This window comes from Mauremys reevesii, linkage group 7 (assembly GCF_016161935.1).
Source record: "Mauremys reevesii isolate NIE-2019 linkage group 7, ASM1616193v1, whole genome shotgun sequence".
In the NCBI taxonomy this organism is placed as follows: Eukaryota; Metazoa; Chordata; order Testudines; family Geoemydidae; genus Mauremys; species Mauremys reevesii.
Window position 1 is genome coordinate 19,764,922 of NC_052629.1, and position 22,738 is coordinate 19,787,659.

Sequence of the window (22,738 nt, forward strand, 5' to 3'; positions counted from 1 at the left end):
AGCTTTGAGTTTAGTAAAACACTAATTGTTTGCTGCACGTGTGGCAGGTTGCCACTGACAAAATGGTCTTTTTACTTGGGAAATATTCCACTTCCATTTTAATTTCAAAGAAATCACCAACCCTTCCAGAACTGATAGCAGTGTAAGTTGTGCTTGATATTGAGTCCCTGTTATGGGCTAGGATCCTATATACATCAGAGGCTCTTAAAACAGCAGTCTTTGGGCCACAGCTTGTCCATGGAGCTTTTAGGGGGGTCTGCTGAAAGGTAGCTGGACATGCAGTGCTGACTTTTCTTCCTTATTTCCTGCTGCTAAATGTTTTAATAGACAGCTAAAAATCCATGAAGTGGTTTACCAAAGTTACTTTTCATAACAGCACTGGCTGGAATTGCTACAGGGATGTTCTCTGATTGTTTATGGAAGAGAGAGAGGGTGTGGGATTGTGAATGGGAAGAGAGGTGTCCGCAAGTCCATTAAAATATACCCCTGCCATCCTTACACCTCTATATGAGCTACCCAGACCTTGTATCTAGGCATGCAGAGGTAAGTGGGCATAGTGTACTCACCTACTCCCTCCCCTGCCCTGGAACAGGGAACAGACAGGGTCTTAGCTCCCCCCACCCCCGCAATAGACTAGTCAACCCAGCTGAGCTGGCACAAGTGGTGCTGGTAAAGGCCTGGAACACAGAGGATGCAGAGAGGGAACTGTACCTCAGAAAAGGGCCTCTGACACGCTATGCCTCCCAAAGCTATTCTTGGGCTGCTGCACGTTTTCCTCAGGACTGTGCGCCTAACACCAAGGGCTAGAGTGCACAGCCCTGGATAATGGGGATGTGTGAACCCCACCACTCCAAGGAGCCAATGGAATAATAAGAGGAGCAAGGTGCTACTTGACATTAATAAAGTCATTGGAATCAGGCCCTAAATAACTTTTTAGTTTTATATCTCAATAAGAGAATATCCAATGACCTCTGCTAGCGGGTCTTTGAAAAATGAAAAGAGGTCCAAATGGGTTTGTTGATCCAACTAATGAACTTATTTCCCAGGGTCAGCTGACAGAGCACAGTTCACTTGTAACCATAACACCATGTCATCACCTCTGCCCAATCAATAGCCGTATGTGCAGCAAGAACAACGTGTTCAAGCTCTTGGTCTCACAAAATCAATCATTTCAATTAGCCTATTAATATTACCAGCACAGTGTCACTCCCATCAGATATATTGTACCACTAAGTGAAAGTAACAGAAGGTTCTTTCTACACTAGAGAAGGAAGAGGAGACATTTCCTGGAACAAGTAAATATTAATAGAAAGCTTATTGTAGACACAATTCTTACCTGCTTCATAGGGTAGTTGACTCCATTTACATGTCAGAAAATAGCAGGTATTTTAAAAACTTAATAGTTATAATTCATTTTAAAGCAAAACTTAGAAAGGTAAAGAAAGTTGCCAAGATTTTACTCTTGTTTAAACCAATTTTGACCCAGTGCAAATCTATTGCTTCAATGAAAATAGTCCCAATTTAAACAGGTATAAAAGAGAGAAAATTTAATTTTTTTCTCTGCAGTTTTATTTATCATTGTAGCTTAGTAGCTACCCCATAAAATTTCTAGTTTCAAAGACAAATGACAGCCCATCCCCTTTATTTATTTAATGTAAGGCAAGATAGACGTTCTATGTTTCCATCTATAAATAGAGTATCAACTTTTACACTTCCCAGATTATGGAAAAGAATAACAATTATACTTTCTCTTTTTATTATTAATAGTTAGCAGACAGTTCTGATTCAGATCTGCACCTAAACTTCCTCCAAGTCCATGAGCAGATTGTGGGGTCTTCCATAATTGTATTATTATACATTCATCTGGGATTCTTCTCCATATGCACTCACATTTGCATTTTCTCTAAATCATCCACTATTCTCCAGTGTGGTATCCAATGTAACCCAGTATACTGAGGGATTGGATTAATCATCCATTGAATTTATTCAGTTCCCAGCAAACATTTACCAGAGTAATACAACCTACAGTTTATGACAGCCTTCCAAGTTAGTGGAAAAACAACTGATTATTTTCATTCCCTCTTCTGTTTCCCAGTGGCCCCATTTTGAAATATATAAGGAAGTCATAATTGCATTACTAAATATCTGCAATTCAATGTTTTCTCTCACAGCAGAGACATAGTAAAGTTGAAATAAAACTTATCATAACTGAGCTAAATTTGCTGAGATTTATTGAGTCAACTAACCTAAAATAGTAGATATCAGAGACTGCGAGGTTGCTTACCTAAAACTGCTGGAGTTCCTGGTATTCCATAGCCCCACATTGCTTAATTATGTCATATAACTGTACAAGCAGATCTTAAATTCAATGATGGGTAGATAATGAAATACCCAGTATACGATATTGCCAGTTGCTTTCCCTCATTCTAATACCAACCCAACCCTTGAGTACAGGGGCAGCTCTAGGAATTTTGCCGCCCCAAGCACGCCAGGCAGGCTGCCTTCCACGGCTTGCCTGCGGACGGTCCGCTGGTCCTGCGGCTTCAGCGGACCTCCCGCAGGTGTGCCTGCGGGAGGTCCTCCGAAGCCGCGAGACGCGCGGACCCTCTGCAGGCATGCCTGCGGGAGGTCCGCTGAAGCCGAGGGACCAGTGGACCCTCTGCAGGCAAGCCGCCAAGGGCAGCCAGCCTGCCGCCCTAGCGGCGCTGGCAGAGCGCCCCCCACGGCTTGCCGCCCCAAGCATGCGCTTGGCGTGCTGGGGCCTGGAGCTGCCCCTGCTTGAGTATATAGCCATCATATCCTTACATTTGTTCTCAAAATTACCACCTCTGCATATGGTATTTCTGAAATTGATAGAATCTTACTGGTATTGGTTTAGGGGTGCTCTTTGCAAGAATTATATTTTTCAGCATCAGAGCTAATGCTATTCCCTATCATCTCAATGCAAACAACTCACAGATCTACCTCTCCACTCTGGTCCCGTCTCTTTCTGTCCAAATTAAAATCTCAGCCTGTTTTATGTCTCTTTGTCGATCTCCAGCCACCAGATTAAGCTCAACATGTCCAAAACAGAGCTCTTAACTTTCCCACCAGTCTCCCTCCCCTTTTTCAGTGACTGTGGACCATCATCCTCCCTATCACTCTGGTGTGTAACCTGAATATTATCTTCTTTTCAGCCCTCTCTCTAGATACTCATATCAAAGACATCAACATTTTTCCGTATCTTCCTGCATAATCTCTGAGATCTGGCCTTTCCTCTACAGCCACACAGCTAAAACTCTTATCTAGTCACCATCATCTGACTTCTTGACTACTGCAACATCCTGTTCCCTGGTCTTGATAAATGAAATCTTGCCCCTGCTTAAATCCATTCAAAATGCTGCTGAAAAGATCATTTTCCTGGCTTGTTTCTTTGATCGTATCACTTCTCCTTTTGCATCCCACCACTGATTCTCTGCTCTCTACCAGATCAAACTATTCACCTTCACTTACAAGGTTCTACAGAGTCTAGCCCCACCCTACCTACCATCTCTCATATGCTATCAAAAATCAGCCCTCACCTTTGCTCTGCCAATGATGCCAGTTTTCCTCACCCACTTGTTACATTTTCAAACACACACATCTATGCTTTCTCTCATGGTGTACCTCACACTTGGGCAAAGCTCTCCATAAACATCTGCAAAGCCACCTAATTGCCCTCTTTCAAATTCCTCCATAAAATGGTCTCTGTTGTGATGCCTACAAAAATCCTGACAACTATTAAGCAGTTAGTGTGCTGAGACCACTGTCTATTATGCTAATCATTACTGTGTTGTCATTTCCTGGTGTTCCTTCATCTGTTTGTTGTCGCTCATTATAGACTGTAAGCTCCTCGAGGCAGAGACCACCTCTTTGATCTGTATTAGCACAGCACCTAGCACAAAGGGACACTGGTCTATGATTGGGTGCCCTAGGCATGACTGCAATACTACTACTACTAATAAACTAGTTCAAAAGTACTTTGGGAAAGTCCAACTGTTTGATCTAACTTCCTCTGAATAGCCCTGGGTGCATTCTGAATTTGCGCACTCACGTTTGCTTAATCAATACTGTGAAAATACTGAACACACACATTTATTAACTTTCTTTTTTTAATAGAAACCTGGACCAGCAATTCTCTATGAGTGCAATTCATCTTGCATAAAGTAACCCTCCCACTGGGCCACACTGAACTCTGTGGAGATTCCACCAAGCATGCACAGTGGAATGGAAAACCTCTGAAGAGCATGAGGTTCCTCCCTTCCTACAACAGCTGATTCACCTTTTCACTCTTTTCAAACCAGACCTCTAAATCTTTTATAATAATAATTGGAGATATACCAATCTCCTAGAACTGGAAGGGACCTCAAAAGGTCATCAAGTCCAACCCCCTGCCTTCACTAGCAGGACTAAGTACTGATTTTTGCCCCAGATCCCTAAGCAGCCCCCTCAAGGATTGAACTCACAACCTTGGGTTTAGCAGGCCAATGCTCAAACCACTGAGCTATCCCTCCCCCCATTATAGTCACTTAATGATTAAAAACCACAGAAGCACCCTTTGCTATTGTGAACTGGTGCTCTAATTACTTTTAATCACAGCCCTCACTGATGCACCATATCCTAGCCTAACCCAGAAGGTTAGATGGTACAGATGGTTCAGCATGCAGCTTTTTTTTTTTTTTTTACCTGTGCGAATGTCGTGGTTAACACCCTCTACTGAAATAATGGCATTTGGAATTCCCTTTCCAGATAAATCCCTTACCATGCCTTTGATGCCCCGATGAACCTAGTAATGGAACAAATAAATGGATACCTATTACATAACAGTGAAAAGCAAATACAATAGAACCATCAAACAGTCACATCTGCATGAGAAAGCAAATCATTAACTTGATAATGACTATGTTCTCTTCCGCCAGAAATCTTGGATGAAAGATATAATTAATCTATCCCCAAATTTTAAAATAACATTTTTTTCCTCAAATGTAAAATCTAAGTCTTCTCTCCATGTTTGGTATTGCAGTACGTAAAATGGCATGCATTCTCAAAGCATATAAAATATATGTATGTCAACAGCATAAGTTAGTTTTTTTATCTTCTTTGCAAATAATATAGTTTTGAAATATCACTATCAACATAAAATTAACTTTCTAGGCATCAGCCACTTTTGACTTTACATTTTTTTTCGCGTTTCTGTAGTTATGAACATAAGAGAGAGCCAGATAAAACAACTAAAAGTAGCAAGTCAAAGGGATTTTCATGTGATCGTTTTTAATCAAGCACTGCACTCTGGTAAAATTTTTACATGCGTCATTATTTTGTCCACTTAAACTAAAATAGTCCGTTTAAAAAAATTCTGCTAGTAATTTTGAAGGGTAAGGTTTCTATGATAAATGCCAAAAATGTTCATAATTCAAAACACAGATCATAAGTGAAACCTTTAGTGAAAGAATTAGCTACCAGACAGGGTTTTACTAAACAGAAATGAACCATATTAGCCTTGTGAGATCACAAGGGGTGTGTGGAGGACTGGAAAACTTTGGATAAGAAAGGAGATTAAGGTTTTTCTAGTGTTTTAAATTATGCCTGTTTGTACAAAGTTTCTCAGTTTCTTTTTAGCAGGAGCAATCTGGATTTTAAAGGTCAAATCTGGACTCTCCCCATAATACAATGTAAGTGCTGTGGTTGAGATTTCCAAAGCAGCATGAAAACCAATGGAAGATAAATAATTAAGCTAATGGAAGATATGTGTCTGAATCCCATTGGCTGATCTGAAAAGCTGTGGAGGGCAACCCACTGAGAGCTCCTATCGGAATCAGCACAGTTCTGAACTCTTTGGCGTCTGTCTCTGCAGGATCAGGTAGAAGGTGAATTGTGAGCAACCTGGGGGAACAGCAAGATTATAGTAAGTACCTCTGAAAGCTGTATGGGTCCATTGGACTGGAACCTTACCTACAGGAAAACACAGCAGGCCATAGTAACCTCAGATGAAGACTTTCACTCAGGCCCCTTCCAAAGTGAATTCTAATTGGGAAAGGTATTCTCTCTCATACCTGTTCCATAAAAACAATCAGGGATTCACGGTTATTTTCCCATTCTTCAGGTAAGTCGCTCTCATGAGGATATTTGTCACAGCCCACATAGATGGATAGCTCAAAGCAGTTTGTGTGCAGGTAACTAAAGTCATTTATACCTGTTGATGCAATAAAATAAGAAAAGCTTTAGAACCATAAAATGCTGCTCTTGTTTATTTTGTGCACTAGACCTGATTACTTTAATCAAAGGGCAGAACATCTGAATAGCACAAAGTAGACAGCAGTTCTGGCAGGAAAATGCTGTTTTAAAAATGTCATGAATATATTAATTGATTCTCATAACATTGTGCCAATAGAAACAAAATCTAAGTTGCACTTCTAAAGAAGTAAATCCGTAATAGCTCCATGAAACTTGATGCAAACTTTTTAAACTTTCTGACAGAGAAGAAGGTCCATCTTCATTTTATCCCATTTAAAACAGGGAACTGAGTAGCTCAGTGCATGATAAACCAAGATGGAAAAGAGAGAGAGAGAGAGAGATAGCTGCTGTACTCATCCCCACTATAAGCCTGGTTGAAAGCCTCTTGAAGACTATGGGAGTCTTGGTCGCAGTATTCTGCAGGGTTCAGTCCTATCACTTCTCTTATTCAACATATATGTGAGACTGCTGAGTGAGTGTGTGAAAGTATGGACTACCTTGTCATCAATGCACTAATGACACCCAGCATTAATCTCAGTCCACTTTGCTGTAGAAAGTGGGGATCACCTTCTCGCTGTCCCAGGGTCTAACAGAATTTGGGATCTAAATGAAAAATAGTTGGGTTAAGCTCATTCCAGATAAGATGGATGTGATGCTGATGGAAAAGGAGGAAGCACTTGGAGGAAATAGCAGGAAATATGACCTCACCTTCTACTGAGGTGTATGTTCTTCAGTTGTCCAGGAAGTGTTAAACTTTATGGGCTCTTAAATGCTAATGGACTCTTAAAGTAAGCCTAGATGCCCATATAGTAGCAATTCCCAGAAATGTCAGTTTTCACTATGTTCTTCCCTTCCAATGCCCCAATTAGAGTGTTCCAAGCTTTTGTCTCCTCCAGGCAGGATCATTGCAACACAACATATCTTGGCCTAACCCAGACAGTCAGATCACAAACTATAGATGGTACAGCATGCAGCATCCTTTCTGCTAAGTGGAATGTACTGACAAGAGCAAATAATACCAATTCTTCACCTTTTACATAGGCTGCCATTCCAATCCCAAGTACAGTTCAAGGTCCAGTGTCCAAATTCTACTCTCATTGAAACTGGAAGTCTCAGTAACTCCACTGACTTCATCTACATCAGTAAAACTGAGAGCTGAATTCTTCTCATGGTCCTCACCATCAAAGCGCTAAATGGGGGAAGGACTTAGCTATCTCAAAGGCCATCTTTTTCCTGTAATTTTCCACAGAAACACAATTGCTGATATAGTGCAGATTTTAACTCAGAGGGGTCAGCAGCAGAGTATTTTCTCTGGAGCTATGAAAACTCTTGTAGACCATTCAGTAGCTACACTGTGTTGAAGAAGGATGGTCGTTTGATACTAGTGAGCACTGGTGTGGGGGCAATACGCTCATTTATACCATTCTTAAATGACCATATGCAGAGTAAGTGTGGTTTTGGTTTTTAGTTATTAACAATAAACAGGATTGTCAATAGTACAAATATTTTCCTACAGAAGTAGTACATATGAGGACATCATATATAACTGATAAGGGAATAGAGAAGAGTTAAGGCCGTACAGGTTATGCTTGGTGTCCTTTCACCTGTAAATACTGGGTGGCCTATTCCATGTATAGAGCCTGGCCCTGTGAGAGAACTATGGGCTGCACTTTTGTTTCCTATACAGGCTCCTGCAAAAGATCAGAATTAGTATCGTTGTCTCCTAATAAAAATGTCTGTTAGTGACGTGTCCTGACCAACCACCCCTGAACTTTGATGAAGCTCCAATCTGTGTCCACATTTCCCAGCTAACTCCAGTCTCTATAATGGGCTAAACTCTAAAGCCCCAGATTCACCTGAGCACTGGGGAAGTCTGTATGTAGATGAAGACTTCCAATCCATTTACATTTCCCCCATTTCTCTGCTGATTCTCAGAAGAATCTCTCCTTGGGGAATTTCATTTATTAACATTCTCCAAACTAACACAGATAACACAATTCAATGGCCAGGCTGAATGCAGGGGGAAGGAAGGAATGAAGATTAATTTCTCATTATCCAAACAAATTGATAATTAAAAAAATATTTTAAGGCTAAGAAGAAAATTGCTCATTAATGATCATTAACTGATTTCTTTCCTAATGGCAAAGATTATAATGCAGGAAATACATTCACCAAGTATATCTGATTGAAGAGAATAAAAAAAAGATCCAATCAATCCAATTATTATGCAGCAGCAGTCAAGTATTTAATGAGCCCTCAGTGCCTTCTGGATGCAGAGGAGGAGGATTATATAACACAGATGTTAAATTTTTATATGTTTGTTGATGGGGAAAGACTAAAATTTCAGACGCTGGCATATGCTGCTCTGCAGAAGCCTGATTCCTTTCCATTTGAGAAATGCTCACAAACATTTTTTCTCTTCACATATTGTATTTCATCCTGGCTAATTTATGGTAAAATGTTTTGTGTTACACAGTAATTGCTCTGTTTCCATACGTCTCCTTCAAATAATGGCTTAATGTTGCCAAGAGGAACTCTCCATATATTGTCTGAATGCCCAAATCCAGCATTGGAAATCAAAGATAAGATTCATATGTTGCTTGGATGTTATTTTTAGATTGATTGACGAGAGCATTTTCATGGCAGCCCATGGTATGCAACAGGGAATAATGTAGTTAAATACCAAAGAAATGCTGAGGCATTTGATATTTGCAGAAGCTGTTTACAGTCAGCTTACTACACCTCCAGGGACATTGGTGGTATAAAGGAGTTAGACAGCTTCTGGGCAACTCTCTCAGTGCAGGGTTTATGTACACCAGCTCCTTCACAATACCCAGTGTAGGGGCATATCAAGGGCATGGCAGGGGGCTGGGAGGGTGTTGAACAGCTTTGAATTCAGCTATTTTGGGCTGTGGAGAAGCCCACTGGATGTCATGAGAGTAAGTTAGAGCAGACCCTGGGCAATTTTCAGGAATGTCACTTTGGGAACAGAGCTTACATGAACAGCTGTTTAAGAATGAATAACTACTGCAACTGTGGGGCTTAAAAGAGGAATAATTGAGAGAACAGTCCATGTGGAAATCTGTGACTAGGTAGAAATAATGTCGACATAGCAGACAGGTAACTCCTCACCCTCAAATCAGAGGCAATTTTGATCTGGGTTTGGAGCTGAATGTAGCAACCCGGGTCATGTCTCTGCTTAATAAGGATTTTGGTATTAATTGTTAAAAATAATTTAGTTTTTTTGGTTTATGATTAACTTAAACCATTTTCACCAGTCTCTTTAGTAATTGTAAGATTATTCTTAAATACCTAACTCCCATATAGTGCTTTTCATCAGCAGAGTTCAAAGCACTTTGCAAAGGAGGTATCCTTATTTCTATTTTACAGATGGGGAAACTGAGGCACACAGACTTGCCCAAAGTCACCCAGCAGGAAAGTGACACAGCTTTGAACAGAACCCAGGTCTCCTGACCAGGTCCAGTGCTATGGGTGTAAAGAAGAAAACTAGAAAAAATATATTAGTAATCTCCCCACAAAACAAACCCAGAGACTTCATTATAACACCAGAAAACAGAATATTAAAAATAACGTGAAGCATCATAAAGGGAACAAAACAAATTCGGTGAACCAAATTCAACATATAATTGTTACTAAGAAATCATATACTACTCAGCGTCTATGCTGTAGCCAGTTAGTTAATGCTATAGCTGTTAGTGATACGACAAAGATAAGGCTGACTGTATCAATTCATAATCAGGTTTATACAACATTTAAGAAAAAAAGTCATCTTCAATAATTAGGCAGTCAACTTTCCAAGTTTTCAGAATTTGCATAATGCATGGACACTTATCTGCAGAAACTGTTTCTGTGATGTGGACAGTTCAACATCTCTTCCCCTGAATCTCTGCAGTTGTTTTTAACATAGTAAAAAATATTTTAAAGTGCAATAAGTTTCTGTTTGGCTTCAGTGCCAGCCAAAATTAACTTTGCCTGATCCAATGTGAAAGCAATAAAAGTAGCTTCCAATACTTGGAACGGTTTATACAGTGAGAATGGCTGTACATAACAAGCAAGACCAAGAGCTCTAATAAAGAAAGTGGCATGTAAAACCACATACTTGTATCTATTTACAGTTGTTATTGTTGTCATACTTAATGCCAACATTTAAGAGATGACATACAGACATCCACAGCCCTCACATTAACCCTACAGATAACTCATTGCTTTAGAAATGAAGATTTTGGGCAGGAGGCTGGAACATCAGTGGAGTGTAACCTGCTAAGAATCTGATTGGGTATGTAAGAACGCATCCAAATAGTGGTTGAGGCCAATTACTATTGTATAGGCTCCTAATCTTCCCTTAAAACTGATCCATAAGCTGCAACCACTGCATAGTGCAACTTCTCTCTTGCTCCATTTGATAGAGGCAAGGGATATGGGCATGACTCATTCAGTTTGTGTTTTCTTCCGGCTGCTGAAATGCCCATGTGTGCAATTCAATGTTTTAGTACAATATATAAAGTCCTTTATAAAATAGGGCAGTAGTACTTGAACAACATCATTTCTTGTATGTTTCTACCTTGCAGCTAGTGCCAACTGGGGTAGATCTGCTCCTAAATTCAATGGGCACTGACCAAGTTGACGCCCAGGACTTTCTCAACAGAAGGCCACTGTAATTGTTCGCTGATTTCTTCATTGACCATTTTGGGGTTACTCCTTTGATTGTGGCATTTGCTACTCCTCTTTTCCTCCATCTTTTTTAAGGCAATGGGATATTTTGATGGTGGAGTAACATGCTTAAGGTTGGCAGGTTCCTTCCTGTCTTGGTCTGGCTGGTTCTTTTGGATCAATTTTAATTTTGGAATGGACCATATGACACTTGATGTGGCTCACTTGTGACAGGCAACTTTTAAATGTGTTTAATAAATAAGGTCTGACATGCACACCTTTGGAAAACATCATCAGTAAATGAGGTATTTGCAAGGAAATTTTGACAGCTCTCTGTCAATGCATGGACATCCTATGAAACGCAAAATGGCAAATTTCATTAAGGTATATTCTTCTCTCAGTGTAGGTGTTCACCTGCCATTGATTGTGTGACAAGTACCATACAATTACAGTGTTATAGCATTTAACACACTTGTTCTACAATGAATCGTAGGCAAAGTTTCTTCAGACACTTACTTCCAGCAACTGTATGCCATGAGGCCCCATTAACAGTCCCATCTTCCTTCTGGAAATCCTCTGTATGGCATACTCTCCTTCTGGCATCTGTCATTAGTCGGTGAGTGGAGGCATATGAATATGCTAACCACCGAAATACATGGTCATCAGGGGTAGGTGTGTGCTCCTGAGTTTTCCATGTAGACCTGACCATATCATATGGGTATGCAACAACCAGTTCTCCTCCTTGTAAATTGCCACCCAGTACAAATGGATTTTTTTCCATCCATGCTATCACTGCTCGAGTCTCAACTGCCACCTAGATGGAAAAGAAACAACAGCTTCATTGAGGGGTGGTGAAATTCAGTAGTCCTCATTTATTTGAACAGTTACCAAAGAGATGGTATTCAATTATGCATTAGGTTTAACAAACAGTCTGAAGCCAAATCAGAACTGGGGTTTGGGTTCACATTTTAATTCAATAGACCTGAAATCCCATGTGTTGAATTCATACAATTTTGGAGCAAAATGCTGAAAAGTCCCCCTTTTCTTATGAAATTTTTACCATCTCAGGCCAAATTCTTGGAAGAATCACTTATTTTTCATGAAAAGCTGGCTGCTTCTGCACCAGAATTTGGAAAACGGCCATTTGGATTTTGGATTTTGAACTATAGAGAGTAGAATGAGAGCCTGGGATTTGAACCCAAACTCTCAGGAATTCAAAGAAGTTCAGAGTCAAGCTTTTGATTTTGTTCCTTCTTTAATTCTGTCCATATTCTATTGTATGATATTAAAACTAAAGCAATATATGAGGATTTAGCTGAAAAGCTTCTATCGCTTAAAAACTATGGCCTCAATCGTCAGCTGCACCTTGGCCACTTAATGCTAAGCCACTGGTGCAGAGTGACCCTAAAGCCAGCATAGTTGGCAATGGGAGGATCATCTGAATACAAGGGGGTCCTCTGTTAGCACAGAGCCTTGCAATTCCTGTGTCACCCTTTTCCCTGTAGCTAGCACAAAGGGAATGAGAAAGGGAAGGGGCTTCCCTGCATCCTTGTGGCCACTGGCTGTATATCTTGAGGCAACTAGCCACCTTCATATTGCTCAGCCTTATGCTGGGGTGCCAAACTGGTGAACAGACAGTTCAGAAGCGAGAGTGTATGCACTCTGTAGCAGTAACCAAGGCCCTGCCTCTGCTCCCATTCACGTTGATGGAAATGAAAGAATTTGCAAACCAAAGAGGCTTAAGTATGAAAATATTTCTAAATCACACAGAGTTAACAAGGGTTAAGGGCCTTCTCATTTCATCTCAAGATGGCTACATTCAGCCATTTGAAATATTGGTCACTGTTAAAGTAAGACATTCAGAAATGACAAAGTTTTTCCATTATTATCCAATATGTGCAATTAACACAGGTCATTGGGATGGTTTTGCATATAAGATGGAGTCTGATCTGTTAAGAGATTTTTGGTTCTTGGGTTTTTTTGTTTTTGTTTTTTAAAGGAAAATTCAGTGGGAAACCTAGGGGAAATTCGCCTAATGACTAGTCTTGTCCTTTCTAAAGAGCTCTGCAATCTCACAAACCTATGGAGATGTCTCATTATAATGATGGAAAACTCAGTCTCTCCAAAATAAACAAAAAAGAGGCCCAGAGATACAAACAAATACCTACAAAATTAATATAATTACAATAATTCTCATTATTTTTAAAAAATGAAGTTAATGTAAGTCGGGGGGGGAAATATAAGTTTTAATATGAACTGTTATATTTACTAATAGTCTATCATTCACCATCTCTCTTCCTGATTTAAGTTTCTGAATAAGAAATAGGTTCTTAAAAGCTTTTCTACAAATATCTTATGAGGCTTCATCCCTAGTTCACCCCACCCTTCTTTTGCCTCTCCCTTTCTCTCAGGAGGCTACTTGTACTTACTGTAGCATTTTCAGAAAGGTACCATTCTGGAATTGGAATATGATGATTTGGGACTTTTCTCTGAAATCTCTTCCTATCTTCAGCTTCCCAAAGCATGGTATTTAAATCAGGGAAATTATTGTTGATGTCAATGCCATCCTGAGTCCATCTTCCTAAAGACCAGCCTCCTAATTCCGAACCCTGTGACAAAATTTTCAAATCATTCACTGTGTTATCACCAATCAAGCTTGTATTACATTGAATAGCTGCATGCATCTTTCTGTAAAAACATAAATTCAAGGTCTTAAATGTTTGTAACTACGTATGATCCCAATGAACTCTTTTGGAGAATGGGTGTTTGCTATCTTGGCCTAATTCTAGCATTGGGAATTCTATTCTGTCTGACTAATCTTTCTGCTGAAGTTCCAACTGGATAAACTGCTCTATTCTTCAATCTCTGGCTGGTAGTGCTATGGAGTGTTGTTGTCTGTACTGCATTTTTTCCCTAGAGTGACTGTACTTCTCTGGCAGGAGAATGCATTCTAATTGTAGTGGACTATGGACTGCTCTAAATTACAGCAGCTGGAAGCTGCACAGGGATGACTCGATTGGATGAGGCTATGTGCTCCATCATAGTCCCATCCTGTCCCTGACATGTTCCCTCTACGCTAGAGAAAGTGGTATAAAAAGTTGACTATATTGGGAAATCTTCAGTAGCTCTTTTATGGCCAGTTCAAGATTTCTTTGTGTCACTCCAAGAGCACAAAGCAACCTTAGCAGAGGTCAAGGATCTGACCTACTGTGTTAAAGATACACATACACACACAATTATCCACAAGTCTATACAGAATCAGTAAAGGTTATAAAGCATTTTGGGATCCTTTGAAATGAAAGATGCTATATTAAAATAAGATCATTGTCATTTATTAACTATTAGCTATAAACTCCCCCCCAAGTGAATGAAATTAAATTCCATAATATTTAACTGGCACATCTATCTCAACAATTTCATTTTACTAGTTTCACTCATATCATTTCATCTTAATTACTCAAAATTTCATAAACATATTTTTGGCTTTCATGAATTGTCATGGGTTTTGACCTTGATGTTTGTCATATAAGTTCAGAACCAGAAGAAAAGTTGTAATCATCTAGTACCCATTCAAATTAAAAATATAAAAAGAACAGTTATTTGGAACAAGACAAAGAATGGGCATGGAGGAAAATTTCCAGATGATATGGTAGAGGTGACAGATTTATGGAGGGGGGATGTTTGTATGTTGAGACTGAGATTTACAAACTGTGGGTCCTTTTGGATTCTTGGCATCTACTGAGTAACCCTGATAGCTTTTTCCATCTATACCTGATCAGGGCGCATGCAATTTTTCCACTTGGATGTGAATATCATAATTCTCCAAGCCTTTGTTCTTTCCACATTAAAGGATTGCAATGCACTCTCCACTGGGCTGCACTTAAAGAGCAGTCTGAAATTTCAGCTGGTGTAGATTGCAGCTGCTTGTTTGCTTAGCTGTGCTTCTCATGTGGTATACATCACACATGTGAACTATAGACAGCACTGACTACCATTAGGTTTCCAAATTCAATTGAAGGTGTTCATATTGAACTACACTACTCTACATGGTGTGTGTCCAGGCTATCCTACAGGCAGCCTCTTTCCCTATATGCCCTCACAGCAACTGAGATCATCTGGAACACTGTTCACTCCAGTTTCTACTGAATAAAGTATCTCAGTGGGTTCTGCTTTTCCTTTTGGAGTGTTGCTTTATTGGCTTTGTTCATTTTGATTACATCCAAATTTGTCATTTTTAAAAAAAAGTAATGATAATGGGAGCATATTTTACCAATCTACTATGAATAAGATAATTGCTATTAATGTTGACAGTCACATTACCACTTCATATGCCATCTCATATCCATCTGGGTTGACTGAAGGAAGGAGATGAATTCTGGTGTCCTCAATGAGGTGTGTAATGCGTGGGTTCCCAGCCAGATATTCCTGGCACATAAATTGCATTAACAAAAGCATTAGCTCACGTCCAAGCACCTCGTTACCATGAGCCCCCGCGATGTAGCGAAATTCTGGCTCACCTGTTGAAAACAAATAGGACAGGAATGTAGTTAGTGCAGCAAACCAAGGATCCAACCCAACACCTATTGGAGTCAATGGGAGCCTTTCCCCTGGCTTCATCAGGCATTGGGTCAGCCCCCAAAATAAACATATCTCAGCTGAAAAAATGTATCTTTTCTAACTTACCTATACCACTTAATTTCTCTTTCCCATTGCTCCTATCCATAACTTAATTACGTATTGGTAATATCTACAGCAACCATGTAAAGCATTTGGGATACATTTCCATTGAAAAACATGGTGCAAAATTAAATTACATTATTTTGTATTTTCCAGTTACAGTAAAACATTGATATAGAACACCATTTAAAAAGACCTATGCTTTTAAAAGATAACATGACAAATCTCTTCACAAATAAAGGATCGATGCATAATACAGAGTTTCTTGCTGACTGTAGAATACATCTCTGACCTCAGGCACTCTTTTTCATTCATCTAAAACAATGATTCATACTTATTTGGCAAGGTTTAATTAAATGCCACAATATTTGTTGTCCTTTACTGCATAGTTCTGACAGGATGTATTCAACTCCCCTTTAACCATGTATACCACTAACAAACAATATGTACGGTAGACTATTATACCTAGTGACTAAATTCTTCCTTCACAGGCACGTGGTGGGAGAAGGGGGTTCTGTCTGCATCTCATTGGTAGTGTTTGGAATAATTCTATCCTTCAGAATGTCACTAAACTAGAAAATATGGAACTAAACTGACACTTAATGAATTAAGAAGGAGTGCACATACTGCATATGAAGACCATTGGCTAGATTTTTCAAGTGGCCTCCATAAATATGCTTGCAATATTTGAGGTTGCAACCATTTGTGTGTAGTAATTTCCCATCTAAATGCTCGATTCTGCCTGGGGAAATAGACATACTCATAATTATTACATGGGCATTTGTGGGGCACTGATTGTGGATGCAGTCCATGAGGGCGAAATGGACTGAATGGGTAAGTAGTTCCATACTATGCTATGGAACCCTTCGCCTTGGTCTAAGTTCAGCCAAAGTGACTGGTTAGTGATAGCTGATATTCATTACAATGTTAAAGCCTTCAGTGGCTTATGTGGTGTAACTTGGTGGTCTCAGTCCAGATCACAGAGCTAGACCATGCCACATGGGTACAGCTAAACCTTGACTGTAAATGGCATTGTGCAGTTTCTTCACCTGAGGTGGGGCAGTACTGTGATGAACACAGTATGTGATGCACAGCTCCCCATCATGTGCATTGCTACATCTTTTTCGTCAGCTAAAGCTTCCTCCCCTCTATATACCAGTCCCACCATCATATCAGCATCCTTGTTGGAATTCTCAATTGAGAGATAGAATGGGTCTGTAGACTGAACTACAGTCTCACCACCAGACACTATGCCCAGAACTCAGCTCAGACACATTAGTGAGGCAATGGAGGGAAATTTGAGCTGCCTGTACTTGTGGTACACATATTCTATAGATAAACACGAAATTTCAGTCTTGAGGGCTGTAAGCCAATCACATTCCACTGCACTAAAATCCACTCTATCTTTTTTCAGTGATAATTGCTGCAGACGTGTGGAATTAAAAAAATAAAATAAAACCACCCTGAAATAGATTTAATCAGAATATAATCCTAACCAACTTCGTGTTCTCCCGGGTTGTCTGAGATCTCGACAGCATACAGCTTTAGTCCTTGGTGGCTTTTTCCAATGTTGTAAATTCTCGTGATATTCGGACACATTTCATTCACAACTTTCATCAACTGTCAAAGAAAAAATGACACACTTATGTATATTTTATATATATATATGTACTAAATATATATACAAAATATTGATTATAATTCATTCAAGGTTTGGATGATTCTATGATCCAAAACTAGATGTAGGGGAAAAATACTATATTCATTTTAATTTTTCAGAGATGTTAAAACGAAAAGTTGAGGCTGAAAAACAAAAAGTTGTTGAAAAATCAATTTTGGAGATCGTTATAGGTCTGCTGGCTCAGAACCAAATGTTCATTCAGCTAGAACAAGTATAACAGTCTGCTGGAGTAGTACTGTGTGGGTGAAGTTCAAAATCCTTCTTACAGCTGACATTATTTAAATTAAGGATCTGAGAGGAGGAACAGTCATAATAAAAATAAATAAAAATAATAATACTTTGCACTTCTGGTATATAACACTTGACATTTTCAAAGCACTTACAATAATTACACAAATAATCCTCTCAAGACTCCTGTGAGATAGGTAAGTACAATAATTACTTCCTTTTTTTTACAATGGGGCCTGTGACACAGAGAGTTAGTGGCGAGTTGTGATTGGAATATGGGGGTTCCAGGCCCCTAGCCAAATATTCAGTCCGTTAGAGGATACCTCCAGAAGCACTGTACCCATGACCTCATACTGGGGTTCTGGTTATGTAAGAGGGAAGAACATCACCTTTTGAATCATTTAAAAACATTTTTGTAGCATTTTGATTATATCTGGAGGCCTCCACCTGAGTACAGACCAAGTCCAAGCCTGCTCAGATTACAGTATGAAATCTGTGGTAGGATCACAGCAGGAATTTATATGGACGTGGAAAGAATAGCAAGACAAGCCTCATCTGAAAGGGAGAGAGCATGCTACATAATCTGAACTCTCCCCACTGTGTGTGGACATACAGGAAAGAATGGGAAACTTCTCATCTTTCATCAATATGTCATTGAACCTTAAAACTTTTCAGAGGTTTGGGGTTAAGTATCTGTAGCAAGGCCGGTCACATGCTACTACATGTGACATTGCCTGGTTCAAGGTAGCATCAGATATGTGCATGGCTTATGAGATTAACATAGTTTTCATATGGGGTAAAATTTCTCTGACTTGGTGATGGCTTTTATCATGCACATCTGTAAATTCAAAGATTTATAGTTGAGAATGCAGTTAATGTACACGACATTCAAACCTGCTGAACTATAATGTCTGTCTTGTTGCAAATTAACTTCAGTGTATTAACCCCAAATACTGCTTGATCATTGGTGATAACTGAGTTCAATTTTTGTACTCCCAGTATCAGTATCAGTTGGATTAAAAGAAACAAATGTATGAGTTCAAAGCATGAGGTCCTAATAAGAAATAAAAGAAAACAGTTTTGAATGATAAGGGCCTTGATTTTGTTGCATTGATTTTGTTCACTTGAAAGGATTATTTAAAGAAAAGGATTTTACTGTAAATTGGAATCTGAGGGAATATGGATTAGACAAATCATTTCTTTACTAGATTGTACATACCCTGCTGAACAAGTATTGTAGCATAACATAACTTTGTTCTTGCAGCATTAATTTAGAAAAAATACTGGATGACAACAGGGCTGATGATTTTAGGAATGCAATAATTAGATATGTCCAATACCCAGGCTCCAATTTAGCAAATCTCAGGGGAAAACACAATTCACGTTGGTGAAAACATCACCGAAAGAGTGGGGTTCTATTTATAATCACATTGCAAATAGACTAAATGATGTGATATTTTCGTAAGTTCACTAAACACACCGACCAATTTTACAAACAAAAGAACAACTTTCTTCAGTCCATCCTCATCTGGAAATTGCAATGCAAAGACACTCCCAGTGTCTTAATTTAAGACAAATTCCTTTAGTACTATCATCATCACCACCACCATCAATGTTTTGATATTACAGTAGCTTCTCCATGCCTCAACTAGGTCAGGACCCCATCATGCTGGGTGCTGTACAATTCGCAAAAGACAAGACAGTAACTGCCTCAAAGGGCTTATCGTCTAAAAGATATAGGGGGTGGATGAAACAATTGTAGCGGGGGAGAAAGGGAAGATGAGTTGCCCGTAATAAGAGCACGTGGATCCATAGGCTAGCTGTGTGCACAACTTGTAGGTGTAATAAGCTGATCAGTAACACTAGTATTGGCTCACCTACCTATCTTGGCACATACATCAATTTTGATTGAGGATATCTGGTCAGCAGTTTTTTGGGACCATTATGCAAGTTCCTGTTTAAGTATGAGTTTACATTTGAAGGGTCACTTTGTGACAATTAAAGTGAAAAATTATGAGGAACTTTCCTTACCCATAATAAATGGAATAAAACTAGAACCATTTTTTGATTAATCATGACGTCCCTATCACTTTTCGCTCCCCTACCCCATCCTCTTCCTTTTCCCACTCCTCTATTTTTTTTCTCATTTATTCTTTAATTTGGTCTTAATTTGTATATTAGTAACTCGTCATCCTCTGTCCTTATCATTTAGACTATATCACCTGAATATATTTGTTACTCCAACTATAAATGCACATTTAAAATGAGAATAATTTTTAAAACTTTCCAATATTTTGTTTAAGTGACTGTTCTTCCGATGGTAGTCTCAAAAGGCATGGACAATAGGACACTGGACCAGAAACATGTATTTACTGTACAAGGCAAATTCTTTTTATCTTGAATTATCTATCATACAAAGCAGAATGAGTAAAATGTATAGCCATTGTGAAACATGAAATAAGGTCTATTATAACAGGATGGAATTCCCTTTCTCTAATTTATAGATGTAAAAGATGTATTTGACTCATATCTATCCATCTCGGTTTTTACTTAGGCTTTGATTCTGCAAAAAACTCCACATGGGCAGACTCTTCCACCATTTTCCATTTCCCTGTGGACCAATGCATTGTCTCATCAAGGACTAGGGGAAGAGAGCTGAAACATCTCAAATATGCCTCTCTCTATAATATGTTGGGCCCCAATTCAGGAAAGCACTTAAAAACTTAAGTTTATTCTTATTCAGGAGAGCACAGTGAGCCTGATCCAGACCCATTGAAGTCAATGTAAATATTTCTACAACTTCAATATGCCTTGGATCAGGCCCTTGAACTGGGGACTGAAATCAATGTGAATATTTCCGTTACTTTAATGAACAACATGCTCATTAAGCACATACTTAATTTTTAATTGGGGCGTGTATTATGAATTACATTTTTCATGATCTCTTAGTATTCTAGCAGAATCCATATAAACTCACATGTTAAGGGGTTTATAAACTAGGAATAAAAATTCAGTCTATATTTAAATGTGGTGCATATGATGCCAATTGTGAAGTAACTTTTATAATTTTTTACTCTTAAAACTGAGTCAGCCCCTCACCCTGGAATTTTATAAAGAATAAACAGTGTTCCAAACTAATCCACACACTGAAGTATGCTGTGTTAATCTCTCTCCTTAACAGATGCCATTGGATCTTTGGCACTGCAAGGTCTTCCACAGAGGGAGTGATGGTACTGAATAAGGGATATGAATGAACATTTTTTCATACTCATTTTTCTTTCCTATCTACAGTACAAATTGCACAATAGGCCATCTGAAACCTCAGACAGCTTTTTCCTTCTGCCTACACAAACTGTCAAAGACAATCTATGGTAATATGCAGTCTGAGTCTTATTAACAACCAGCAGGGTTATAAAGCATTTCCAGGAGCAATTTGGCTAATTGACAATTGTTATTTGTTTATAATCAGCAATTATTTATTCTATTAACACACTAAGAAAACTGCATAAATTCTGCCAATTTGACTGGGCTCCGCGGGTGTGATTCTCCCCTTCTCACACAAAGGGAATGTGTTTTGAATCCAGCACTAACTGGCCCCCCAATCTTTGGGGAAGCAGTAGGAGTGCAATAAAGCTCAGCTGAAAATGCTCTTCTGGCCTATGGACTGGAATAGTGGCCATTGCCATTTCATGCACTCTGTGAAGGGGTTTTGGACCACTGGATCCACTGAGGGACCAGTCCTGTGGTTCCTTCCCAGGCCTAAACACAGAGCCCCTTTATTCACTGGACTTTTGGGGGCTAATGCAGAAACCACCTCAGTTGTATCTGAGGGCTACAAGATTCTCAGAATGGCAGGACTGCCCCTTTCCCCACAGCCCTAAGGTGGTGCCAAGTGGCGTATGGCGGACCTTGCTCTGAGCCTCCAGACATAACTGTATTTCACCCTCCAGTGGAGCTGTTCTATTGGTAAGATACACAGTCCTGCTGAATTCAGAGGAATTTTCAATATCATCATCATACCACCTCCATAATTAAAGATGGGCCTGAGCTGCAACATTGGATCAACTTTCTCAAATTTCAGGGCTGCTGGGGCCTGATTCTCCTTCCCAGAGGATACAAGTAACTCCCACTGAAATCAGGTAATATTTTCCAGACAAAAATCAGAGCCTGAGCATTTGTTTCAGTCCATTATAGAGACAGGGCACAGATTTGGGATCTGAATTTTTCTGAAGTTTAGGGATGTTTGGATTCCTGGTTTTGGTTCAGGCCCCTTTTTTTTTTCCACAATGCACAAAATGCTGTAAAAAATATTTGCTGGAAATAAAAAGTATCTACTCCCAAATTACCTGAAGTTTCGTCTGCCTTGAGTATAGTTAGGGGTTTGGTTTAGCAGAAGGGTTTTGCCTTAATTATCCTATTCACAGGCATCCACGTGTGATCAAATGCCCACTCCCTAAATTATTCTGGGGAGTGCAGACCTTTGCAAACCATTCTAACGTGCTCATGTACAAACATGAATGCAACATGAAAATACTTTTTAGACTGCAGCCTAAACCCTGCTCTCAGATGCATGGAGAATGTTCACACTGATTTCACAGAGAGCTTTGAATGCACTTTTGCACGCAAAAGTTGACTACGGTAGGAGATGGGGTAAAATTCCCTGCCTTTTGTAAATAGCTTATGCATTGAAGCCTAAGATAGTGGTTCCCAAAATGTGGTCCATGGAGAACTTTCTACCGATCCCTCTCTAGTGTCTATGATAAACAACCAGAGTGGAAAACACATTAGTTATCTATCTCTTCTAACATGGTCAAAAGTGAAGTAGTTAACAAAGCTGTCATTAATAAACTGCACAGTGAACACGTTATCTTGAATGGGGAAAGCTACATGTCTCTTAAAGCTGTTGTGCCAGGCTGTCTGTTTAAAGACTCAAAGACAATGATTAAATTCTCTAGTGTCACCAAAGGTACGTTGCAGTGATATTAGAGCTCCTCCAATCCTACCCTGCACCGTCTGCCTGTTTGCCCAATGACAAGAGTGCTACAAAATGAGCTACTACTACACAGAAGCACATAACTTGAGAAAGCCCAGCAAAGGACATAGTTCACAGCTGACCAGTTCACACTCCTTACCATTGTTTAATCGCATCTTGATTTTCTCCTTCTAGAAGAACTAGGGAAATAATTCTTTTTTAAGCTGTTTTTCAAAGATATTTCAAACTTGACCAAC

At 39.3% G+C, this 22,738-nt stretch overlaps 1 protein-coding gene across 5 annotated transcripts in view; it reads right to left on the reverse strand.

Moving 5' to 3' along the window:
* The window catches only part of CPXM2 (carboxypeptidase X, M14 family member 2), a 123,423-nt gene that overhangs the window by 4,151 nt on the left and 96,534 nt on the right, over positions 1 to 22,738 (reverse strand). For all 5 annotated transcript variants that reach the window (XM_039481913.1, XM_039481912.1, XM_039481911.1 and 2 more), the window contains 6 exons: positions 17,097 to 17,220; positions 15,244 to 15,440; positions 13,353 to 13,532; positions 11,440 to 11,737; positions 6,072 to 6,211; positions 4,705 to 4,804 (listed from right to left, as the gene is read on the reverse strand). In XM_039481913.1, coding sequence (XP_039337847.1) covers positions 4,705 to 4,804; positions 6,072 to 6,211; positions 11,440 to 11,737; positions 13,353 to 13,532; positions 15,244 to 15,440; positions 17,097 to 17,220 — 1,039 coding nt within the window. The remainder of the gene's footprint in view (positions 1 to 4,704; positions 4,805 to 6,071; positions 6,212 to 11,439; positions 11,738 to 13,352; positions 13,533 to 15,243; positions 15,441 to 17,096; positions 17,221 to 22,738) is intronic.